This window comes from Dama dama, chromosome 5 (genome assembly GCF_033118175.1).
Source record: "Dama dama isolate Ldn47 chromosome 5, ASM3311817v1, whole genome shotgun sequence".
In the NCBI taxonomy this organism is placed as follows: domain Eukaryota; kingdom Metazoa; phylum Chordata; class Mammalia; order Artiodactyla; family Cervidae; genus Dama; species Dama dama.
In genome coordinates, this window is record NC_083685.1 from 112,094,547 (window position 1) to 112,114,859 (window position 20,313).

General features: G+C 38.7%; 1 protein-coding gene and 1 long non-coding RNA gene across 12 annotated transcripts in view; one reads left to right on the forward strand and one right to left on the reverse strand.

The window, feature by feature from the left end:
- LOC133057497 (uncharacterized) overlaps positions 1-1,586 on the reverse strand; it is a 28,725-nt gene extending 27,139 nt beyond the window's left edge. Inside the window, exons 1-2 of the long non-coding RNA XR_009693040.1 lie at positions 1,351-1,586; positions 131-384 (exon numbers count right to left, since the gene is read on the reverse strand). This is a non-coding gene — a long non-coding RNA (uncharacterized LOC133057497). The remainder of the gene's footprint in view (positions 1-130; positions 385-1,350) is intronic.
- A 101-nt stretch (positions 1,587-1,687) lies between these two features.
- The window catches only part of ATP6V0A1 (ATPase H+ transporting V0 subunit a1), a 58,172-nt gene continuing 39,546 nt past the window's right edge, over positions 1,688-20,313 (forward strand). For 6 of the 11 annotated variants that reach the window (XM_061144046.1, XM_061144048.1, XM_061144053.1 and 3 more), the window contains exons 1-3: positions 1,689-1,978; positions 8,614-8,777; positions 19,310-19,388. In XM_061144046.1, coding sequence (XP_061000029.1) covers positions 8,661-8,777; positions 19,310-19,388 — 196 coding nt within the window. In that variant the 5' untranslated portion in view covers positions 1,689-1,978; positions 8,614-8,660. Of the gene's footprint in view, positions 1,979-6,568; positions 6,674-8,613; positions 8,778-13,690; positions 13,763-19,309; positions 19,389-20,313 lie in introns of those variants that run through there. The other 5 variants (XM_061144057.1, XM_061144052.1, XM_061144047.1 and 2 more) reach the window with 5 other exon arrangements.

Genomic DNA, 20,313 nt, shown 5'->3' on the forward strand with positions numbered 1-20,313 from the left:
ACAGTCCGTGGGGTTGCAAAAGAATCTGACGTGACAACAATACCTTAAATTTATACAGTGCTGTATGTCAATTATATCTCAATAAAACTGGAAGGAAAAAACATGTCAATTTTATGCTTATTTAACTTACCTAATTCTTTCTTGCTTAATAAACACATTTAAAGCAATTGTTATTCTCATTCTAGTGCAACTTTAGTGAGCTCTCATACAATTTCATATGTAGCGCTGTCATTAAAAGATTGATCTTCAACTCAGTCTTGAAAGAAACAATTTGCAGAGAAGGGCTGGAATCATTCCCAGTGCAGGCAGAGAACTGACAGGTTCACAGTCTACTCACAGACAAATGCTTGCTCATTCTTTAAGACAACTCAAATTTCATCTCCTCTGTAAAGATTTCAAAGCATGGTTAGTGATGCCTTTATCAGTGAATCCATAGTACTACCTACATATTACTAATAAAAATCCATATTGTATTATAGACTCTGTGCTCCTTCAGGTTAGGACCCTTGTCCAATTTTCTTTCTTTTTCTTCTTATTTTTCTTTTTTCTTCAGGATCTTAGTTCTCCAACCAGGGCTTGAACTCAGGCCCTCGGCAGTGTGAGCATGGAGTCTTAATCACTGGACCACCAGAGAATTCCTGTCCTGTTTTCTATATGTAGGCCTGAATCATATCAAGCACAAAACCTTGTACTGAATTAAATAATAGAAGAGAGGAATATAGAAGCTGACTGGAAAGCTCCTAAAATTCACTTCCCTCACAGATTTTACTCAAACACAGTCTTGTCAATAGCTATTCATGTTGCCAGAAAAATTTAAGGGTCCAAAGTATACTTTTTTTAAACAGAAATAATTGTTAACTTGTATTCAGACTCTCTAAGCAAAAGGAAATTTGTAACGAAAATACAGCTCAAGGCAATATCCATCTGAAGGTTCCCTTTTGGATAACTTTCTGCTTCCCCTAAAAAAAATTTCTCCTCTAAAGATGACATCCTTGTATATTTTCTCTACAAGTTTCCTGCAGGCTCTCTTCCCCACCATTCTCCCTCCTTAAAAATACCACAAAAGCTTGGGAAGTTTTTATAACATAAAAACAACTCCAGTGTAAAGCATAGAAATTTCCAGCCTTAAGTAAGTACGTGATTGCAAATAACCTTTACCAGTTCGTCACAAGTTAAACTGAATTCCCAGTTTTGCTTGCTTTCTTTCAAACATGTGAAGTGTCTATTGAATGCCAGGCACCATTGGACATACAACAGTTTAGGGTGAATCTATCCCTTAACCCTTAAATCAACCAGATTCAATAAATCTACTGGAATTTTCCCCATGTGTTTCTTTACTACAGATCTTACCTCCTTTCTCCAAGTCACTAGAAACTCAATACAGAAGCATTTGCCAGGTTTTCCACTTCAGAAATCTTGAACTTGTTTCTTGTTTACCTGGGCAAATACTTCAGGTCTAATTTCACAGAGAGGTTTCTCTGCTCTATGTCACTCAATCCTTTCTCTCCTTTTCATCTCCAGTTTTCTCGGTTTTATTTCTTTAAGAAGTCTCTTTCCGTGGCATTCTTCGCTCACACAAGTTAAGAGGCTTCTTGCCTCATGTGTTGGTCACAGGAGTCTTAAGCGTTGCATAAAATGTCACATGCCTTAGGTTTATTCATATCCCCTCGTGGATGTATTATTAACAGAGCTAAAGGAAGTGGACATTCTCTGAGCTTCAAAGGGAGACTCAAGATCTATTATGAATATATGTTTACTTAAAAACTTTTATCTGAAACATTGACGAACTCTGCAAATAACAGCAGAGTGTTTTTCCTTTGTTCTTGTATCTTGGCCATACTGTGCAGCTTTCGAGATCTTAGTTTCTGACCAGAGATCAAACCTGCACCCTCGGCAGTGAAGGCAAAGTCCTAACCACTGGACCACCAAGGAATTTGCAAGAAGGTTATCTTAAGGAACTCAGAGTGCAACGACAAAAGTAAGTACATGTTTCTGTGGAAACAAACTGCTAATCAATATTTCAAGAACAATCGTCAAGGTCATGACAGGTTACTTAAAGATTGTGGCAGGAGAAATCTTTCATCCAGCACTCAAATCAGATGTTTGGTAGAATCGTTTATTAGAGTTCATTTTCTTTAATATTATTTATTTATTAGGTTGTGACAGGTCTTAGTTGCAGCACACAAACTCTTAGCTGTGGCATGCAGGATCTAGTTCCCTGATCAGGAATCGAACTGGGGCCCTCTGCATTGGAAGCATGGAGTCTTAGTCACCGAACCACCAGAAAAGTCCCTAGAATTCATTTTTATATAAAAGGGAAAAAATTATTTGACTATATATATAAAATCATTACACTGTGATACTATCACCTCAAAGAGTGCAGACAAGCAGAATGGACTTTTAAATCAAATTTTAGCTGCCAGCTGCTTGCACTATCACACAGAGCAAAATTTCCTCCTCAAAATTGGTAAGGCAAGTGCGCTGGGTTGAACAGTGCTTCTCCCAAATTTATGTCCACCTGGAGCTGGTGAATATGTCCTTACTTGGAAGCAGAGTATTGGTAGATGTGGCCAAATTAAGAAGTCATGCCGGATTAAGGTGGGCCCTGATCCAATGACCAGTGACCTTATCAGAAGAGGGGAATGTGGATGCACGTCCAGACACCCAGAAGGTGGAACGCCACGTGAAGATGAAGGCAGCAACTGGGGTGATGCTGCCTTCCCAAGGCAAGGAATGCCAAGGATTATGGGCAACCACCAGGAGCTGGGTAGAGGGAATGAAGGATTCTTTCTTATTTCTTTTGAAATACTGTGGCCCTGTGGATACCCTGATTTCAGACCGCTGGTCTCCAGAACTATGAGAGAGTAAATTTCTGTTGTGTTAGGCCACCCGGTTTGTGGTCATTTATACGGCAGTTCTAGGAAATTAATACAGGAAGCATATGGCAGAGAGAAATACTTCAGCAAATGTCTATTTCAAAACATTTGGTTTAACTTTAATACCATCTTCAAGGCCCCATCTAGGAACCTAAGTTGGGTAAGCAAATAGGAGTTGACCTTTCACTGGTGGAAATTCAGAAAATTGCTGTGCATTCAAACTAAAAAAGGAAAAAGAAAAAGGAGAAAAAAAATATTTATTTTGCTCACTCCAGTACAGTGAGAAGTCTTTTAAATTTGATCACTCACTCTCGTCTGTCCTTTGTCTTGCTAGTAGAACTGAGTGTTGTAACTATTGCATAGACATTTTCACAGATGCCAAGAAATAATAACTCAGTTTAGACACCCAGAAATGCATTACTGGCTATAGGTCATATGGAACTGCTCATGTCTTCTAGGGCTGTGTGGTGATAGATTGTTTATATTGGATCTTGTTGGACATATGCTGTACTTGTTCAAGTTACAGAAAGTTGCAAGTACAATTTCTTCCTTTCTTAGAGAAGCATACAAGTTAACTAGATAAAATCAACGTAAATGATTATTCTGGATCAAAATATCTTAGTTTTGGGCTAAGTTGATGTATTTACTTATTGTGATGAAAACAAAATCTGAATTTAGTTTGATAGTAGTACTATTTCTGTTCTATTAGTCTTTGCCTTCTCCTTCGAACAAACTTCTATTTATCTTTTAATACCCATCTCACATGTTGTGTCTTCTTAAAGCCTCCCCCATTGGTAAACAGGATTAGTGAGTTTTCTCTGGGCTTACAAAGATACTTCAATCATTGCTATATAGTATATGTTAGTTGTCTGTCTGTCTCTCCTGTTAGACTGTGAGCTCCTTCTTCCTCTTTGCATGGCTAACATTATGCTCGGTATAAAGCATGCACTTAATAGATGTTTGCTGAAGGAATGATGAGTTTTTGATGACTGAAAGCTATTTATTAAAGCACTCATCATTGAACTTAAAAGAGTGTCTTCCTCATAGGAATGTTCTGTTGTAGAATAACTTCAGGAATTATACATGGAATACAAGTTTCAGCACTGTTATTGTACTGAACTTGATGACTCTGCAAAATTTTCACTGACTCCACACCCGTTTCCTGATTCTAGCTTCTGCTTGGAAACCTTCCCTCATATCTCTATTACAAGAATGCAAGCATCTGTCGTGAGCTCTCTACCCTCACAAATAATGAAGTCCATAAAATGAAGGGGACAGAGAAAAGGCAGGATGTTCCTTATGTTCCATATTCCTTTTCATTTATACCTGTGTTCTTTTGCTGATAGCAGGTTTCCATTAGGAGGTCTTTCCAAATCAACTACCCATTCACCCATTCATTCAAGAAATGGTACTTTACTATTGAATAAGCAGGCTCATAACTAGGGGAGAAATGTCAGGTAGGAAGTACTGTGTTTTATAACATGGAAATAGAAAAGCCCCACTAGAGTTCCAATGAGGAACATGAAGTTCAGTTCACACTTGCTCAAATTCCCACAACTTGTAACTGTGAGAGCTGAGACTGGCTCCTCTTGCATTTGACATCAGATGGAATAACTGGAGGAATTGAGATTCAAGCCTAATTTGGATGGTACAAAAGCCTTGGGTCTTCTGCTACACTACACCATGCACCTCCCACAGGCTACTGTTTTAGTTCTCTGACAGATGCAAAGGTTATCTAAGTTATCAGCAATGAAAATAAAAAGGATCAAGGGGTAGAGACAAGATATAAATGCAAGTTATACAATGAGAATGACATGATAGCTAACTAAATTAAGAATGAGAGGGAAAAGAATAGAATTAAGGATGGCCTAAGGGAATTCTCTGGTGGTCCAGTGGTTAGGACTCTGTGCTTTCACTGCTAGGGACCATGGTTCCATCATCACTGGTCAGGAAAAAACCAGGATGGTTTAAGCTTGGAGTTCGTCGAGTAAGTAGAAAAATAACGATGCCATTAGCAGGATTAAGGATCTCAGCAGAAGAGAGTTTTTATTCAGTGAGAGCCTTGGAGGAAGGAAATGGAAGGGAAAATAGGTATGAGTCCTACATATAGACATTTAAGCCTGACAATAGGCAAGACTTCAAAAAAAAAAAAAAAATAGGCAAGACTTCTTAGGAAGAGAGCAGGTAGGGAAAAGAAACAGAACACTGGAGAAAGACTGATGGCAGGAGATGAAACGGAAAAGGAGCTCTGAGAGAATATACTTTCAAGGAAGCCATGAGAAAAAAGAATTCAAGAGAACTGAGATGAGACCAGATGAAAGGCTGTCTTAAAAGTAAGAGAATGAAAAAAAAAAAAAAAAGTAAGAGAATGAAAATTTGTGGTTAGCAAACTGCTGACCCTGAGGTTTAAAAAAAAATTTTTTTTTTTAAAGTTTCAAAGGAAGGAAATAACAATCATTGTGTAATAGTTTTCTAAAACTTGGCAGGCATTCAAATGTGGGTCCTTATCCGCCTTTCCGGTTAAGGTGAGAGCTAGGGAGAACTAAGCTCCCAAGGAAAATGAGGTTCTGGGGCTCTCCAAGGTGCTACTTCTCAACAAAATCGAAATGAAATCCTATCTTCATTCACACTGTGAGATGGAAAATGCAAATTAAGCGTCCGTTTTTGCCCTTATTTCCTTCAGGCTGGTAAAGCAAGACTGATGATGTTTTTGCCAGGTAGACATATGTCCGTCATTAAATTTTAATCTTAATATGGTCCACCACCCACGAAATATGAATAACCGGTTTTCCGAGTTTTTCCTGATACAGTTTTGGTTATGACAAACGATTTGGGATCCCCACTCTTCCTTACAAGTATGACAAGAAAAGGGAACCGACGTCAATCGTTGATAATGGCGTGGTTTTTTTTTTTTTTTTTTTTTTTAATAAATAATGGGTAGGCATCACTTAACGCGGTTTTAAAAACTTAGGTTATTCTTTTACAGATTTTGAGGAAGAGAAAACTTTTAAGCCGTCAAGTGGGAGCACAAGTATGCAAACAAGATTCAAAATTAACTTTCACAACACATGGCCTAATAAGGTTTCTCCCACTGTTAATTGGAGAAAAACAGACCTTGGATAGTTGCTGGAGGGACTGAAACAATTACCTTTACAAAGAAAGGTTTCTCCATACTTAAACGAAAGAGCCCCCTGCTCAAGCCTATACCATAGGATCTAGCACCTTTAGCAAGTCTCTCCCCACTCTAGAACTCAAATTTTCTCCTCTGTAAAACAAGGGGGAAGGGTGTGTGTGCGTACAGAGGAGACTGGTGGAAGCCCTTTAAAGCTTCTCTCCAGCTCGCAAATTATTTCATAGTGATTTCTCCCCTTCATGCTATTTCCCTCGAAGAGGAAAAAGTTGTGAATTAATTCCTTGGATATGAAAATAAAAAAAGCAGATAGCCTGGCTTCAAGGAAACTTATTAGGGAACACGGATTCTGAAGAGCTCAATGCCTTAAGGCCACCAGAACCTCCGCCGCAGCCGGCCTTCCCCGGCCTGCAGCCGCTGCTCCGGGAACAAGATGGCGTCAGCACGCAGGCTCTCGCCCCCGCCCCCGCGACTCCGCAATGCGGCCTCCAGCTGAGGCCGCACCCCATTGGCCAATGGCAATGAGATCATCGTGGGGGCGGTGGCCGGCGGCGGCGCGGAGGCGGGGCTTTGCGGACGCAGGCACGTCGAGGTGCGGCTGCCAGGCGCTGCGGAGGCTGCGGGCTTGGTTTGCGGCGGCTGCCTTGGCCGCGGCCCCCGACTGGAGGTGAGCGAGGGCTGTGAGTACAGCGCGGCCGGAAGCGGCCTTTGAGGGGCAAAGCAAGCCCTTCTAACGGCCCCCTCGGTTGTCAAAGGAATTAGCAGGGGCTTCAAGTCTCTGAGAGAAAATGGGGGTTCACCCCTCCTCGGGTACCCCTCCTGTGGGCAGAGGAACGGGAGGTTCACTCTCTTTTGGAGGCCCCGATCCCTTCTCCCATTTACGTGGAAGGTGGAGAAACTGAAGGTTAATGGGAAGGAAGAAGAATTGGGGGTCTTCTTAAAGGAACTCCCATTTGAGGGTTCTCCCCTTTATTCCCCACTCCAGGAGGTAGGTGTGCCTGGGCCCGGAGAATTCCTGCTTGCTTCTCACTGGATAGACAGGAAATGAGGCAGGTGAACTTGAATACCTCGTTAAGGGAGGCGAGGACTGGATGGCAGTTGTGAGGCAGGAGGGCTCGGGAGCGCTTTATTTGGACTCCTCTTGGGCAGGATTACTGTTTCTTCCTATTTTGCTTTGTGACCCTCCCAACACCCCCGGATCGCTATGGCCTTTTTATTTTTCGTTTTGGCTTCAGTGGGACAGAGATGTTCTAGGGAGACTTGTAATCATTAAAGAGCAGAAACAGGGAGGCAACTCATTGGAGGTTGTCATTATCGGCAGCCTCTGAACTATGCTGATCTGGCATAATTTTATGTGCTTAGAGGTTGTGGAATCTGTTCGTGTTGGGGGGTGGAGTGGGGACTGTTAACAGCTGTTTTGGATGAGTCAGGTGTAGGCAGTCTCAAAGTCAAGCTACATAATCTCTGGAGAAATTCTTGCTTCTATCTGAATGTGTTGTTTTGCTGCCTTGAATGTCATGGACAAAGGTTTTGTCATTCAGATTTCTCAAAATGTCTCCCAGGCTTCCGGAGAAATAGCTCTTCCTTTGATGCCAGTTTCGCCTATCATTAGGAATGCCCTCCTGATACCAGAAATAACGTGCATTTTGTTGAGTTTAGATTCTGTACAGTCCGTGCCTTACAATAGCCGACTGAGAATAAATAATTGCAGTTTCAGGACCACTGATAGCGCCAATTGTCTTTCCTACCCGGTAACGGTAAGACCGCCTCAGAAGGATATCTTTATTGGCTCATTCATGAGAAGCTTTAACAGATGGAAGAACGTAGTTAATCTTGAAGGTAGGGATAAAAAACAGAAAGCTGCGGAGGTTGAAAGCTTATTCTCTGACGATAAAATTGCTTTGTCATTTCATGTGTTCCCATCATGTTTGACTTGAAGTTGGGCTTAATGTATAAGCTGTTTCTGTTTGTGTGTATGTAGAAGTTAACACTTATGTGTTTAGATTCTTTAGGGAGAAAATGGTGTTTTGTGAGGAGTTGGAAAAGGTAAATCCTTTAAGGTAGCTGTACCTTGAGGGCAGTGCTGGGACTTTGGCTGTTAGAAATAGGCAGTAGAAGAAAAAAAAAATGGCAGTTAGAGGATAGAAAACTAATTTCAACGGAGACATTCTTTTTGAGAGGGGAATTGAAGTCTCTTCTGATTGTTTCCTGACACAGGCAAAAATAAAAAAAGATCTCTGTGAGTGTCACTGCCTTGTAATACTGTGTCTAGGGTATTTAAAGAGCTGTTGGATTCCCAGTTCCTGTTTTTAATCTGAATACATTCTTATGTATTGAGATGTCCCACATTATTGTCATTTGATCCTGATGTTGACTGCAAAGGAAGTGACTGTTCATCAGGCCCTCTTCACAAGAGGATTCAGTAACGGCCTTTGCAATTTCTTCTTTCTGTCTTTCTAAGCTAAGGATGTCAAAACAGTTGATAAAGATCTGTCAGCACGGAGTGGGAGAAATGAAATACAACATGGAAGAGGCCTCCTGGGGTGTTGTTTGCTTTCCGTCCTCTTGGTAGTTCCAAGTCCATGTGATTTTCTCTTTTTGCTTTAGGTTGCAGAGAAATCCCGGTACTCAGGTGACCGGTCCTTTCTGCCACCATGGGGGAGCTTTTCCGGAGTGAGGAGATGACACTGGCCCAGCTTTTTCTACAGTCAGAAGCTGCTTATTGTTGTGTCAGTGAATTAGGTGAACTTGGAAAGGTTCAGTTTCGTGATGTAAGTAGTTATGGCTCCGCTTCTTGATTACCACTGAACTTTATTTTTCTTGTTATGGCCAATTGCCTCATGACAAATGTTTTGCTTTTTATAAATAACATAGTACTGGTTTACTACTGGAAGAGTGTCATTGCAAGTTGTCTTTGCACAGGTGGAAGTGATTTGTGCTGATCCTTCCACACTTTTACTAGCCTACCCTGTGGAGGATAATCTGAAGCATTCTCAACATAATTGCTTGAAATGCAGATAGAGGACAGCCTCCATCCTCAGCCTTCAGAAGTTCAAGGCTCGAACTTCACTTTTGGGCTCCTTAACACCCATAGTAGGGTATTTTTAACAAGTGTCATAGCAAAAAAATAAAATAAAAAGTGTCATAGCTCTGCATACAATAGGATGTATTTATTACAAAATCTGAAGCATCCAGTTACAGATACATAGTGTATAAGGGTATACTGAATACTCACTGTTTTGAAGCATTATGCTAGGCACTTTGGAGGAGATAGCAAAAGAAAGTGGACAATCTAAGTATTAAAAAAAAAAGTATGTACTATGAGGCTTACAATCTGATCAGGAAGGCATAATCTACGGTGCTGAAAGGAGGAACCCCTGTTATGCTATCTCAAAGCTCCATGTACCTCTTGTTTATAGCATTCATCAGAGTCCTGATTTTCTGTTCATCCGTGTGAGTGACTGATTAAAGAATGTCTCTTGTACAGTGATCTTAGCACCAGGAAGATAGAGACATTCACTATTACATCCTTAGTGCCCACATATGAGATAATCAATATTTGTTGGAATGAATGAATAGATGAAAAAGAAGTAGTCAGAAAAGGATGGAATTAATGTCTTGACTTCCTGGAATTGGCAAGCTTTCTGGAAGTTCTCAGTCTGAGCTGAAATTGCACAAATATCATCCAGTTACAAAGTCTCATTCCTTTTTCTCTTTGAACCCTCTTATATTACCTCTCTTCAAATGTTCTACCTAACTCAACTAATGTATCAATATTCTTCCAGTTTTTTAGACTTGAAGGCTAAATCAAACCTAACTCATCCTTAATTTGCAATCCTTTATTTCGTCCTGTGGTGTCTCCCTACCTAACACCATTGTGTGTATTCAGTGTTCTTAACTTTTACATCAATCATAAAAAAAATTAATAGGGATTGATAAAGTGAATATTTATTTTAGTTCCAGACCACTACAATAAAGTATCTCAATAAGTCGAGTTACACAAATGTTTTGGTTTCCCAGTACATTTAAAAGTTATGTTGGGAATTCCCTGATGGTTTAGTGCTTAGGACTCGTCACTTTCACTGCTGAGGGCACAAGTTCAGTCCTTGGTTGGAAGATTAAGATCCCGCAAGCTGAGTGGCATGGCCAAAAGAAATAGTTGTGTTTATACTGTAGACTACACTAAAGTCTGTTAAGTGTGCAGTAGCATTATGTGTAAAAAGAAGTACATACATTAATTTAAAAACACTTTGTTGCTAGAAAATGCTAACCATCATCTGAGCCTTCAACAAGTGGTAATTTTTTTGCGTTCAAAAGATTACTGATCACCATAACAGATACAATAATGAAAATGTTTGAAATGCTGGGAAAATTACCAAAATGTGACAGAGACAGAAAGTGAGCAGATGCTACTGAAAAGGGGCCCTGATCAACCAACCTTCCTCAATGCAAGGATGCCACAGACCTTCAATTCGTAAAACAATACAATATCTGCAACGCTCAGTAGTGTGAAATACAGTAAAGTGAGTTACGCCTGTAACTATGTTTCTATTATCTAATTAAGAGAATTACTCCGCAAATAATTGAAAATGCCTGTGTATCTTTCTTCCGTGCCATTCATTTGCCTCTCCTCCCCTACAAAGGTGATCTCTACAGTCATCTTTGCTTTTGTCATTGCTTTGTGTTTTTTCCCCCACTTTTGCTGTGTGTGTTTGTATGTATGTATGTATCACTAAATAATAATATATGGTATGATTTTGTATGTTTTAAAACTATGTACATGGTTTCATATTGTATATATCCTTCAGCAAGTGGTTTTTAAATTTAACACTGTGAGAGTTAACCATGTTGATACAGGTAGTATCAACCTGTATAGGTTAAATTGCTGTATAGTTATTGTAAGAGTATACAGTTCAGCATTTTTTCCTTCTGATGAACATTTTGGTTGATTGTAGTTGTTTGCTCTGTAGTGGTACAGTGAAGATTCACATATATATACATGTATATATTATATATATATCGTGGTATACATATGTGATTGTTTCTCCTCTGTATGTATTGTATATATATCTTGGTATACATATGTGATAGTTTCTTCAGGGCAGTGGTTCTCAAACTTTTTGGTCTGAGGACCTCTTTACACTCTTAAAAAATTATTGAGGACCCTAGAGGGCTTTTATGTGAGTTACAGTTACTGATATTATTGTACTGGAAATTAAAACTGAGAAATGTTTGAAGTATTTATCTATTAAATCATTTAAAAATTATAATAAGCCCACTACATGTTACCATAACTTTTTTTATGAAAAATAACTATTTTCCAAAACAAAAAAAATAATTTTGAGAGGAAGGGGATGGCTTTTACACTTTTGAAAATCTTTTAGTGTCTGAATTAGTAGAAGACAGCCTGATTCTCACTTGTTTCTGCAGTCTTCTGTGATGTATCTTATGAGCCTCTGAGAAATTTCACTGCACACTCATGAGAGGATGAGAATGAAAAGGGCAAATAATGTCTTAGTGTTACATGAACATGTATTGCTCTTGTGGACCTGCTGCTGCTCCAGGGATTATAACCATGAGCGGCATTGCTGAACATCATGTGTGTCCCTGTTAGATGTAGTCAGAGTCCATACTTCACGGTGAATGTACCTGTTCGTGCTCCCATCGCTGGCTGAAGAGTTCATTTTGTTCCACAATTGTGCCAATACCTCTGTGCTCAGACAGAAATTTGCCCATGTGATGGTTATGAAGTGGTATCTTATTGTTTTAATTTGCACCTTTTATATTAGTATATTTAGTATCTTATTATTTGTTAGTATCTCATTATTTGAACCTAATGGGTTTCATTTTCCATGAATGTCTGTCCATATTATCTGCCTGTTTTTCTGTTGAGTTTGCTTGTCTTCAGCTCACTGACTTGTAGGATTTTTTTTTTAAAGTTCTTCTTGTACTCCGGAAGCTAATCTTTTTCTAATCCTCTACTGGTAACTTCTTCTAGGCTGTGGCTTGTCTTTTCCCTCTGTTGATGGTATAGTTTGTCGTATATGTAAAGTTTATTTTTCTTTTTTTGTTATTGGTATTTTCTTTTTTTTCCTAAATTTCTATCTTGAAAAATTTCAAGCCTGAATACTCCGGTGTAGATTCATTAGTGGTTAATATTTTGCTGCAGTTGATACAGTCTTTTTTTTTTTACTGACTATCAGAGTGAGCTGTCTCCTTCAAACCCTTTTTCTTTCTTTCTTCTTATTTTACCTTCAGTAACATGTTGATAAAGTGTGAGACCAAGCTGATACTAGTTAGGATTGTGTTCAGCTGTATGTAACTGAAAACCCAAATGATAGGGGTATACTTTTCTCATGTAACATGAAGCCCAGCTTCACGCTGTCATCAATATCCTAAGATCACTTTGTATTCCTTTTTGAATATCCTTGAGCACTTGGCTTTTGTCCTTACAGATGATCACCACAACTCGCAGCATTTCATCCACGTTCTAGGCAGGAAGAAGGAAGTGCAAGGAGGAAGGGGAAGTACTTACATATGGAGGAAAACAATTTTCCCAGAAATCCTCATCAGACTTTGCTAGTTAATCATTGGCCAAAATTATGGTGTAATTTAGCTGCAAGGGAGTTTGGGAAATATGGTGGTTGTTGTTTTTTTTCAACTGATCTGCTACTGCCCTGAACGAAATTGGGATTTTTGTTAATAAGGAAATAGAGCAGAATGCTTTGTGTCTTATCACACAGTATGCTAGTCTTGCTCCTAACTTTAAGGGTAATCTTTTAGATTTTTTATAGTTTAAATAGGATGTTTATTCTTAATTTTGGGGGGAAAATTCTATTAGATTACACAGATTCCTTTCCATTTCTGGTTTTTCTGAAGTTGTCACAAATAGTTGTGGAATTTTACTGAATGCCTTTCATTTATTGAGATTACCATTAAAAAAATTTTTTTTCTCCTTTAAATCTGTTAATTTAGTGAATTACATAGGCACTTTTTTCCCTACTAATTTTTTTAAACAGCTTTACTGAGATAAAATCCACATACCATACAATTTGTCCATTTCAAGTGTACAGTTCAATGATTTTTATTATATTCACAGAATTGTACAACCATCACCACACTCAATCTTGGAACATTTTCATTACGCCAAGAAGAAACCCTGTACCCATTAACAGTCTCTCCCCATTTCCTCCCAACCCCACTCCCTGCCTCCAGCCCTTGGCAACCACCAATCTTCATTGCTGTTTCTGTGGGTTTGCCTATTCTGGACATTTCATGTGAGTGGAATCATGTAATATGCAGTCTCTGTGTCTGGCTTCTTTCACTTACTATAAAAGTTCAACTATATTGTAGCTTGTATCTGTTCTTTTCTTTCTTTTTTGTATCATTTTTTAACTATGAACATACGCAGCATATTAAAACGAGTGGTTTTAGTATAAGTAATTTTTACTTATCTTCTGTACAAAAGATATTGCCCTGGGTTTTAGAGAGAGAATTAAGACATGTTTCATTGCTTGACTTGTTCAAAGTCTTTTGTGGCTTCTCTGCCCTCATTCATTTTTTCTCTTTGACATACTTCTAGTCTATTCTTCAGGCCCTTACTGTCCCAATACTTAGGATCATAATGAAAACTTATATTTTTTTGAACAGATGCCATGTTGAACATTTTGCATTATTATTGCAGGCATTCCTCACAGCAACCTGAGAAGTAGAAGTATCAGTACTTCACTCCTTTTATGGCTGAATATTTTTCATTGTATGTATATACCACCTTTTGTTCATTCATTCATTAGTTGATGAACATATTTGAGTTGTTTTCACTTCTTGGTTGTTGTGAATAACGTTGCTGTATAAACATTTGTGTACAAGTATGTGTTTAAGGACCCATTTTCACTTCTTTTGGTATATACTTAGGGGTTTATTTTGGGTATATACTTAGGAGTATATACCTGGAGTTGCTCAGTCATTGGTAATTCTAACACTTTGAAGAACCTCCACACTGCTTTCCACAGCAGCCATACCACTTTACATTCCTACCAGCAATGTATGAGAGTTCCAGTTCCTTCACATCTTCACCAACACTTGTTATTTATATATATATATATATATATATATATATATATATATTTATTTATTATAGCCATCCTAATGGGTGTGAAGTGGTATCTCACAGTGGTTTTGATTTGCATTTCCTTGGTGGCAAATGATGTGGAGCTTTCTTCACATGCTTCTTATTGTTGTTCAGTTGCTAAGTCATGTCCAACTCTTTGCGACCCCATGGACTATAGCACACCAGGCTCCCCTGTCCTTCACTGTCTCCTACAGTTTGCGCAAATTCGTATCCGTTGAGTCAGTGATGCTATCTAACCATCTCATCCTCTACCATCCCCTTCTCCTTTTGCCTTCAGTCTTTCCCAGCATCAGGATCTTTTCCAGTGAGTTAGCTTTTCACATCAGGTGGCCAAATTATTGGAGCTTCAGCATCAGTCCTTTCCCTGAATATTCAGGGTTGATTTCCTTTAGGATTGACTGGTTGGATCTCCTTGCAATCCAAGGGACTCTCGAGAGTCTTCTCCAGCCCCACAGTTCAAAAGCATCAGTTCTTTGACGTTCAGCTTTCTTAATGGTCCAACTCTCACATCCATATGTTGACTACTGGAAAAACCATAGCTTTGACTATATGGGCCTTGTCAGCAGAGTGATGTCTTTGCTTTTTAATATGCTGTCTAGATTTGTCATAACTCCTTCCAAGGAGCAAGCATCTTTTGGCTGCAGTGAATTGGGAGCCCAAGAAAATAAAATCTGTCACTGCTTCCAATTTTTCCCCTTCTATTTGCCACAATGTGATGGGACTGGGTGCCATGATCTTAGTTTTTTTTTTTAATTGGAAGATAATTGTTTTACAATATTGTGTTAGTTTCTGCCATATATCAACATGAATTAGCCATAGGTATACCCATGGCTGATCTTAGTGTTTTTATTGTTGAATTTTAAGCAAGTTTATAGGCCATTTGTACAGACTTTTTTTTTTTCAATTTCTCCTTTATTTATTTATTTATTTTTTTCAGTGGGTTTTGTCATACATTGATATGAATCAGCCATAGATTTACACGTATTCCCCATCCCAATCCCCCCTCCCACCTCCCTCTCCACCCGATTCCTCTGGGTCTTCCCAGTGCACCAGGCCCGAGCACTTGTCTCATGCATCCCACCTGGGCTGGTGATCTGTTTCACCATAGATAATATACATGCTGTTCTTTCGAAACATCCCACCCTCACCTTCTCCCACAGAGTTCAAAAGTCTGTACAGACTTTTTTAAAAAGCATAAAATTATCCTTGCAAGCCTGAGAAACTTGGTCATGAGGTGTACTTCAAAAGAATTTTATGGTTCAGTGTCCTGATAATTTTATTAGGATTTTTTCATTTATATTTATAAGTGATACTGAACTGTAATTGTCCATCCTGAAACTATTCTTATTTTGGTATTAAGATTATATTGGCCAATCTCACTTATTAGTTGAGGAGTGTTCCCTTTCATTTTTTTCATTATTGGAATAATTTTTCTGAGCTTTGGGCATTTCTAGTCTTCAAAAGAGCCTATCGTTAAACCTTCTAGGCTTGGTGTTTTTAGATGGGTATATTTTAACTGTTGAAATTTCTATCTGTAGTGGACTTTTTATTTTCATGTTTATTTATGCCATCTCTTAGTCTTATAAAAATTTGGTCCATTTTGTCTTTTCATATAACCCGCTTTTAAGAAAAAATGATAACAAAATGATTAAGAGGAAGAAAAGAAAAAAATCAGCGTTTGATTTGGGGGAATCTTCTCTGGACTTTGTTTTGTCTGAAACTTTCATCCATTTCTGCTCTTTGTTATTTTCTATGTCCTATTACCTTTTTTTTAAACTTCTTTAATAATTAACACATTATTTTTTAGTCTTTCCTATTTGTTTTTAAGTCTGTAAAGTTCTTTTTAAATACCACTTTAACTGCATCCTACAGAGTTTGACCTTTACCATTTTCACTGTCATCCCATTCTAACTATTTTAAGATTTTCAGAAGCTTTCATGATATTCTAGTGATTAAGACTCTGCTCTCTCACCACCTGGGGCCTGGGTTCAATCCCTAGTTGGGAAATTCAGATTCTGCAAGTCATGCACCCATCCATATTTAGAATTTCCAAATATGTTAAGCTGTATTTTTTATATGGATTTCTGACTTAATTGCATGGTAATCCAAGAACATTTTATGGTACCAGTTCTATACTGAGACTTGCTGAATGACCTATTTTGTGATTAGCTTTTATAAATGAACTTTTAAAAAAATTTAGTATTTTTTAAATTTATTTGGCTGCCTCAGATCTTAGTTGCCTTACACAAGATCTTTTGCTACTGTGCTTTGGCCCCAAGTCATGTGGGATTGAAGTTCCCTGACCAGAGGTTGAACCTGAGTTCCTGCATTGCAAGGCAGATTCTTAACCACTGGACCACCAGGGAAGTCCCTAAAAAATGAACTCTTAAAGAGAAAACTATTGGATGCAGTGATAGAAAATGTGTGTGTGTGTGTGTGTGTGTGTGTGTTAGATTAGGCTGATGTTCAGATTTTCTTCGTCTCTTATATTTGGTGAACTTGATATATCAATGGTTTTAAAATTATATTAAATTTCCCACTATGTGGACTGGTTTGTCAGTATCTCCTTGTAGTTCTGCTAGTATTTGTTTGAAATATTTTGAAGACACCTTGCCCAGATATTTCAGGAGTCCTTACCGAAACAGGCTGTGGTGTGGCTGCAGTTGAACCTTGACTCCTGATTATGAAACCAGTAAATTTAACCATGAGTCTTGTGGCTACCTTCACTTCAGAATGTCTTGTTTATTGAAGTGGAAATTTCTGAATGAGAGACCAAGGTATTGCCTGCTCAGTGAGAAAAAAAAAAAAACAAACCCAAAACCCAAATAAACATTTTATTAGGGACACACATGTTTGGAATTGTTCTTTTCCTGAGAATTGTTCTGATTATCATTATGTAGTGATTCTCTTAATCTCTAACAATGCTTTTTACCATAGATTCCATCTAACATTAATATGATACATAATACCAATGATTTCCTTATTAGTCTCTCTGTTACCAGTCTTTCTCTTACAGTTCATTCTTCACATACAATATTCTTTAAAACAGTAAATCTTTAAAGAAAAAAAAAAAGTAAAAATCAGATCATTTGATTCCATATTATTGCCCAGAGGACAAAGTCTTCCACATCCTACTCCTTGCATTCCCCCATCTTCATCTGTAGAAAATGTCCCCCATTCTCTGAGAATATGATTGATTTATGTCTCTGAGTCACTTGTTGTGGCCTTTCTGCTTCCATTCTATTTCTGCTTGTTGAACTCTGCCTCATTGCCAGCTCAGGTGTTACCTTTGTGCATTTTTGCTCTTTGTCTCCCAATATAGAATTAGTTATGCCTTGTGTGTGTGTGTGTGTTTCCCTTTTTTTTTTCCCTCATTTTTTTTATGGAGGCAAACTTTTATATTCAATGAAATGCATAGAGCTAGGAGGACAAGTTGATGATTTTGGTAAATGTATACACCTTTATAACCATTACCCCAATCAAGATACAGAATATTTCCAGCAGCCCAGAAAGTTATCTCGTGCCCACTTCTGGTCAGTCCCTACCAACTGATAGGTAGGTAACCACTACCTATAGGTAGGTAGGTAATAGGTAACCATTGTTTTGATTTCTACCACCATAGATTAGTTTTGCCTGTTCTTAAACTTCATGTAAATGAATGATACAGTACGGGCCTTTTTTTTTTTATTACCCAGACTCATGTCTGACTTCTTTCACTCCTTGAACTTCATGTTCTTGAGATTAAATCTCATTTTATATATATCTGTAGTTGATTCTTTTTTATTCAATGATATGAACATATCACAGTGCTTTTATCCAGTCTCCTGTTGATGGATATTTGGATCATTGCTAGTTTGGGGCTATTGTGAATAAAGCTGCTGTAAACATCCTTTTTTTCTTTGGCTGTACTGCACAGCACGTGGAACCTGAGTTCCCTGACTAGGAATCGAACCCATGTCCCTTGCTACAGTGGAAGCATGGTGTCTTAATCACTGGACTGCCAGCGAAGTCATTATGAACATTCTTGAACAAGTTTCTGTGAACATGTTTTCATTCTCCTTAAGCAGGTGCCTAGTGGTAGAATGCTCAGTCATGAGGTAAGTAGGTGAATGTTTATAGGAAACTGCCAACAACATTTTGCTTACGCTTTAATAATATTTTTCACAAAAGTTGAATTGATTGGTTTCTGCCTGTCTCTTCTGTAGGGCTGATAGCTCTTCAAAACTGGGACATATTTTACTGTTTGTATTTATACCAGTGCCTAATTCAGTGTCTGGTGCATAGTTGGTGCTCCACAAATGTTGAGTAACTATTAGTTCTTTATTTGTATTACTTTTATGGAACTTATCACAGTCTATCTTATGGGTTGTATTCATCTTTCTTCCTTTTTAGGTTGCAAGCTTCTTAATGAGTAGAAATTTGTTTTATTCTTGTTTGTATTTCTCAGAATATCTTGTGGCATTGTTTTGAAAATTACTTGTGATGGGTGGATGATTGAATAAATAAGCCTGTCATCTAGAAGGTGAAGACCCTGGGCAGAAAACTAAGAGAGGTTTGCTTTCTCTCTCTACTGATTGGGAAGAAGGAGAGAAGGAAAACCAGGCAGAGCTTTTGTTATATCCATTGCTCAAATTTGGGAGGTGTTTGTGCTCACTGAGCCTGTTGGCCCGAGATGAACATTTTGCCCTGCTGTGTTCTGTCATGCTTGCCTCCATTCCAGTAATAAGGTTGCAGCAGTAGGAGAAGGGTTTTTATGTTTCCTTGGTGTGACTGGTCCTAAAGCAGGTTGTGTGGATCAGTAGAAAGTTTTTTAATAGCATTGTATTATCCAATACTTTGGCCACCTGATGCGAAGCGCTGACTCATTTGAAAAGACCCTGATGCTGGAAAAGATTGAAGGCAGGAGGAGAAGGGGACGACAGAGAATGAGATGGTTAGATGGCATCACCGACTCAATGGACATGAGTTTGAGTAGACTCTGGGAGTTGATGATGGACAGGGAGGCCTGGAGTGCTGTGGTCCATGGGGCTGTGAAGAGTTGGAAACAACTGAGCAACTGAACTGACACATTGACATAGAATTAGATTTTCACTTCACATAAGTGTGTTGCTTATTAAAGAGAGGAAATGTATATAGTATTTGAATATTTGGTATTCTGTTCTTACTTTGCAGTTAAATCCAGATGTGAACGTTTTCCAGAGGAAATTTGTGAATGAAGTTAGAAGATGTGAAGAAATGGACCGAAAGCTTCGTATGTGCATTTTGGTCTTGTCTGACGTTCCTCTGGTGACGCCTTTGTCTTAAATTAGAGTCCTCTTCATAAAGGAAGAAAATACTATGAAAGGAAAAGGAGAGAGGAAAAATCTTGCAGTCTAATGTGAAGATGAATTTCTTGTACACAAGTAGATGTGTGGTATTTGGGCTCGGTGGTGCTTAATAGAAACTTTGAGATGACAGGACTGCAAGCTGAAAATACTCTTGTTTTGTTTTGTTTTTTATGAGAAGGGTTTTATGGCAGTGTTATACTGTAGAATTCTGGGAGGTAGGACCTAGAACGCCATCAATTTTAGATGGCAGCATGCTGCTGCTGCTGCTAAGTAGCTTCAGTCGTGTCCGACTCTGTGCGACCCCACAGACAGCAGCCCACCAGGCTCCCCGTCCCTGGGATTCTCCAGGCAAGAACACTGGAGTGGGTTGCCATTTCTCCAATGCATGAAAGTGAAAAGAAAGTGAGGTCGCTCGGTCATGTCCGACTCTTAGCGACCCCATGGACTACAGCCTACAAGGCTCCTCCATCCATGGGATTTGCCAGGCAAGAGTACTGGAGTGGGTTGCCAGATGGCAGCATAGCCAGCTTTAAATTGTCTATTTATGCGAGAAGAACCTAACATTTATTGAGGTACTGTTGAGAGTTAGGGTGTTCATACACTTTATTTTGTTCATTCCTCAGAACATTCCTTCAAGATGAGTATCAGTTTCTTTATTTAAGTAAATGAGGAAGCTAAAGATCAGAGAGGTTAAGTGACATGCCCAAGAATACACGTGGTCATGATGGGATCAGTGTTTGAATCCAGGTTGTCTGCCTCCAAAACCCAAGATCTTGCTGCTATATGATGCCAACTTAGGTGAATTTAGTTAGTTAGGTGAATTTAGTCTCTGTGCTGAAAAACAAGTCA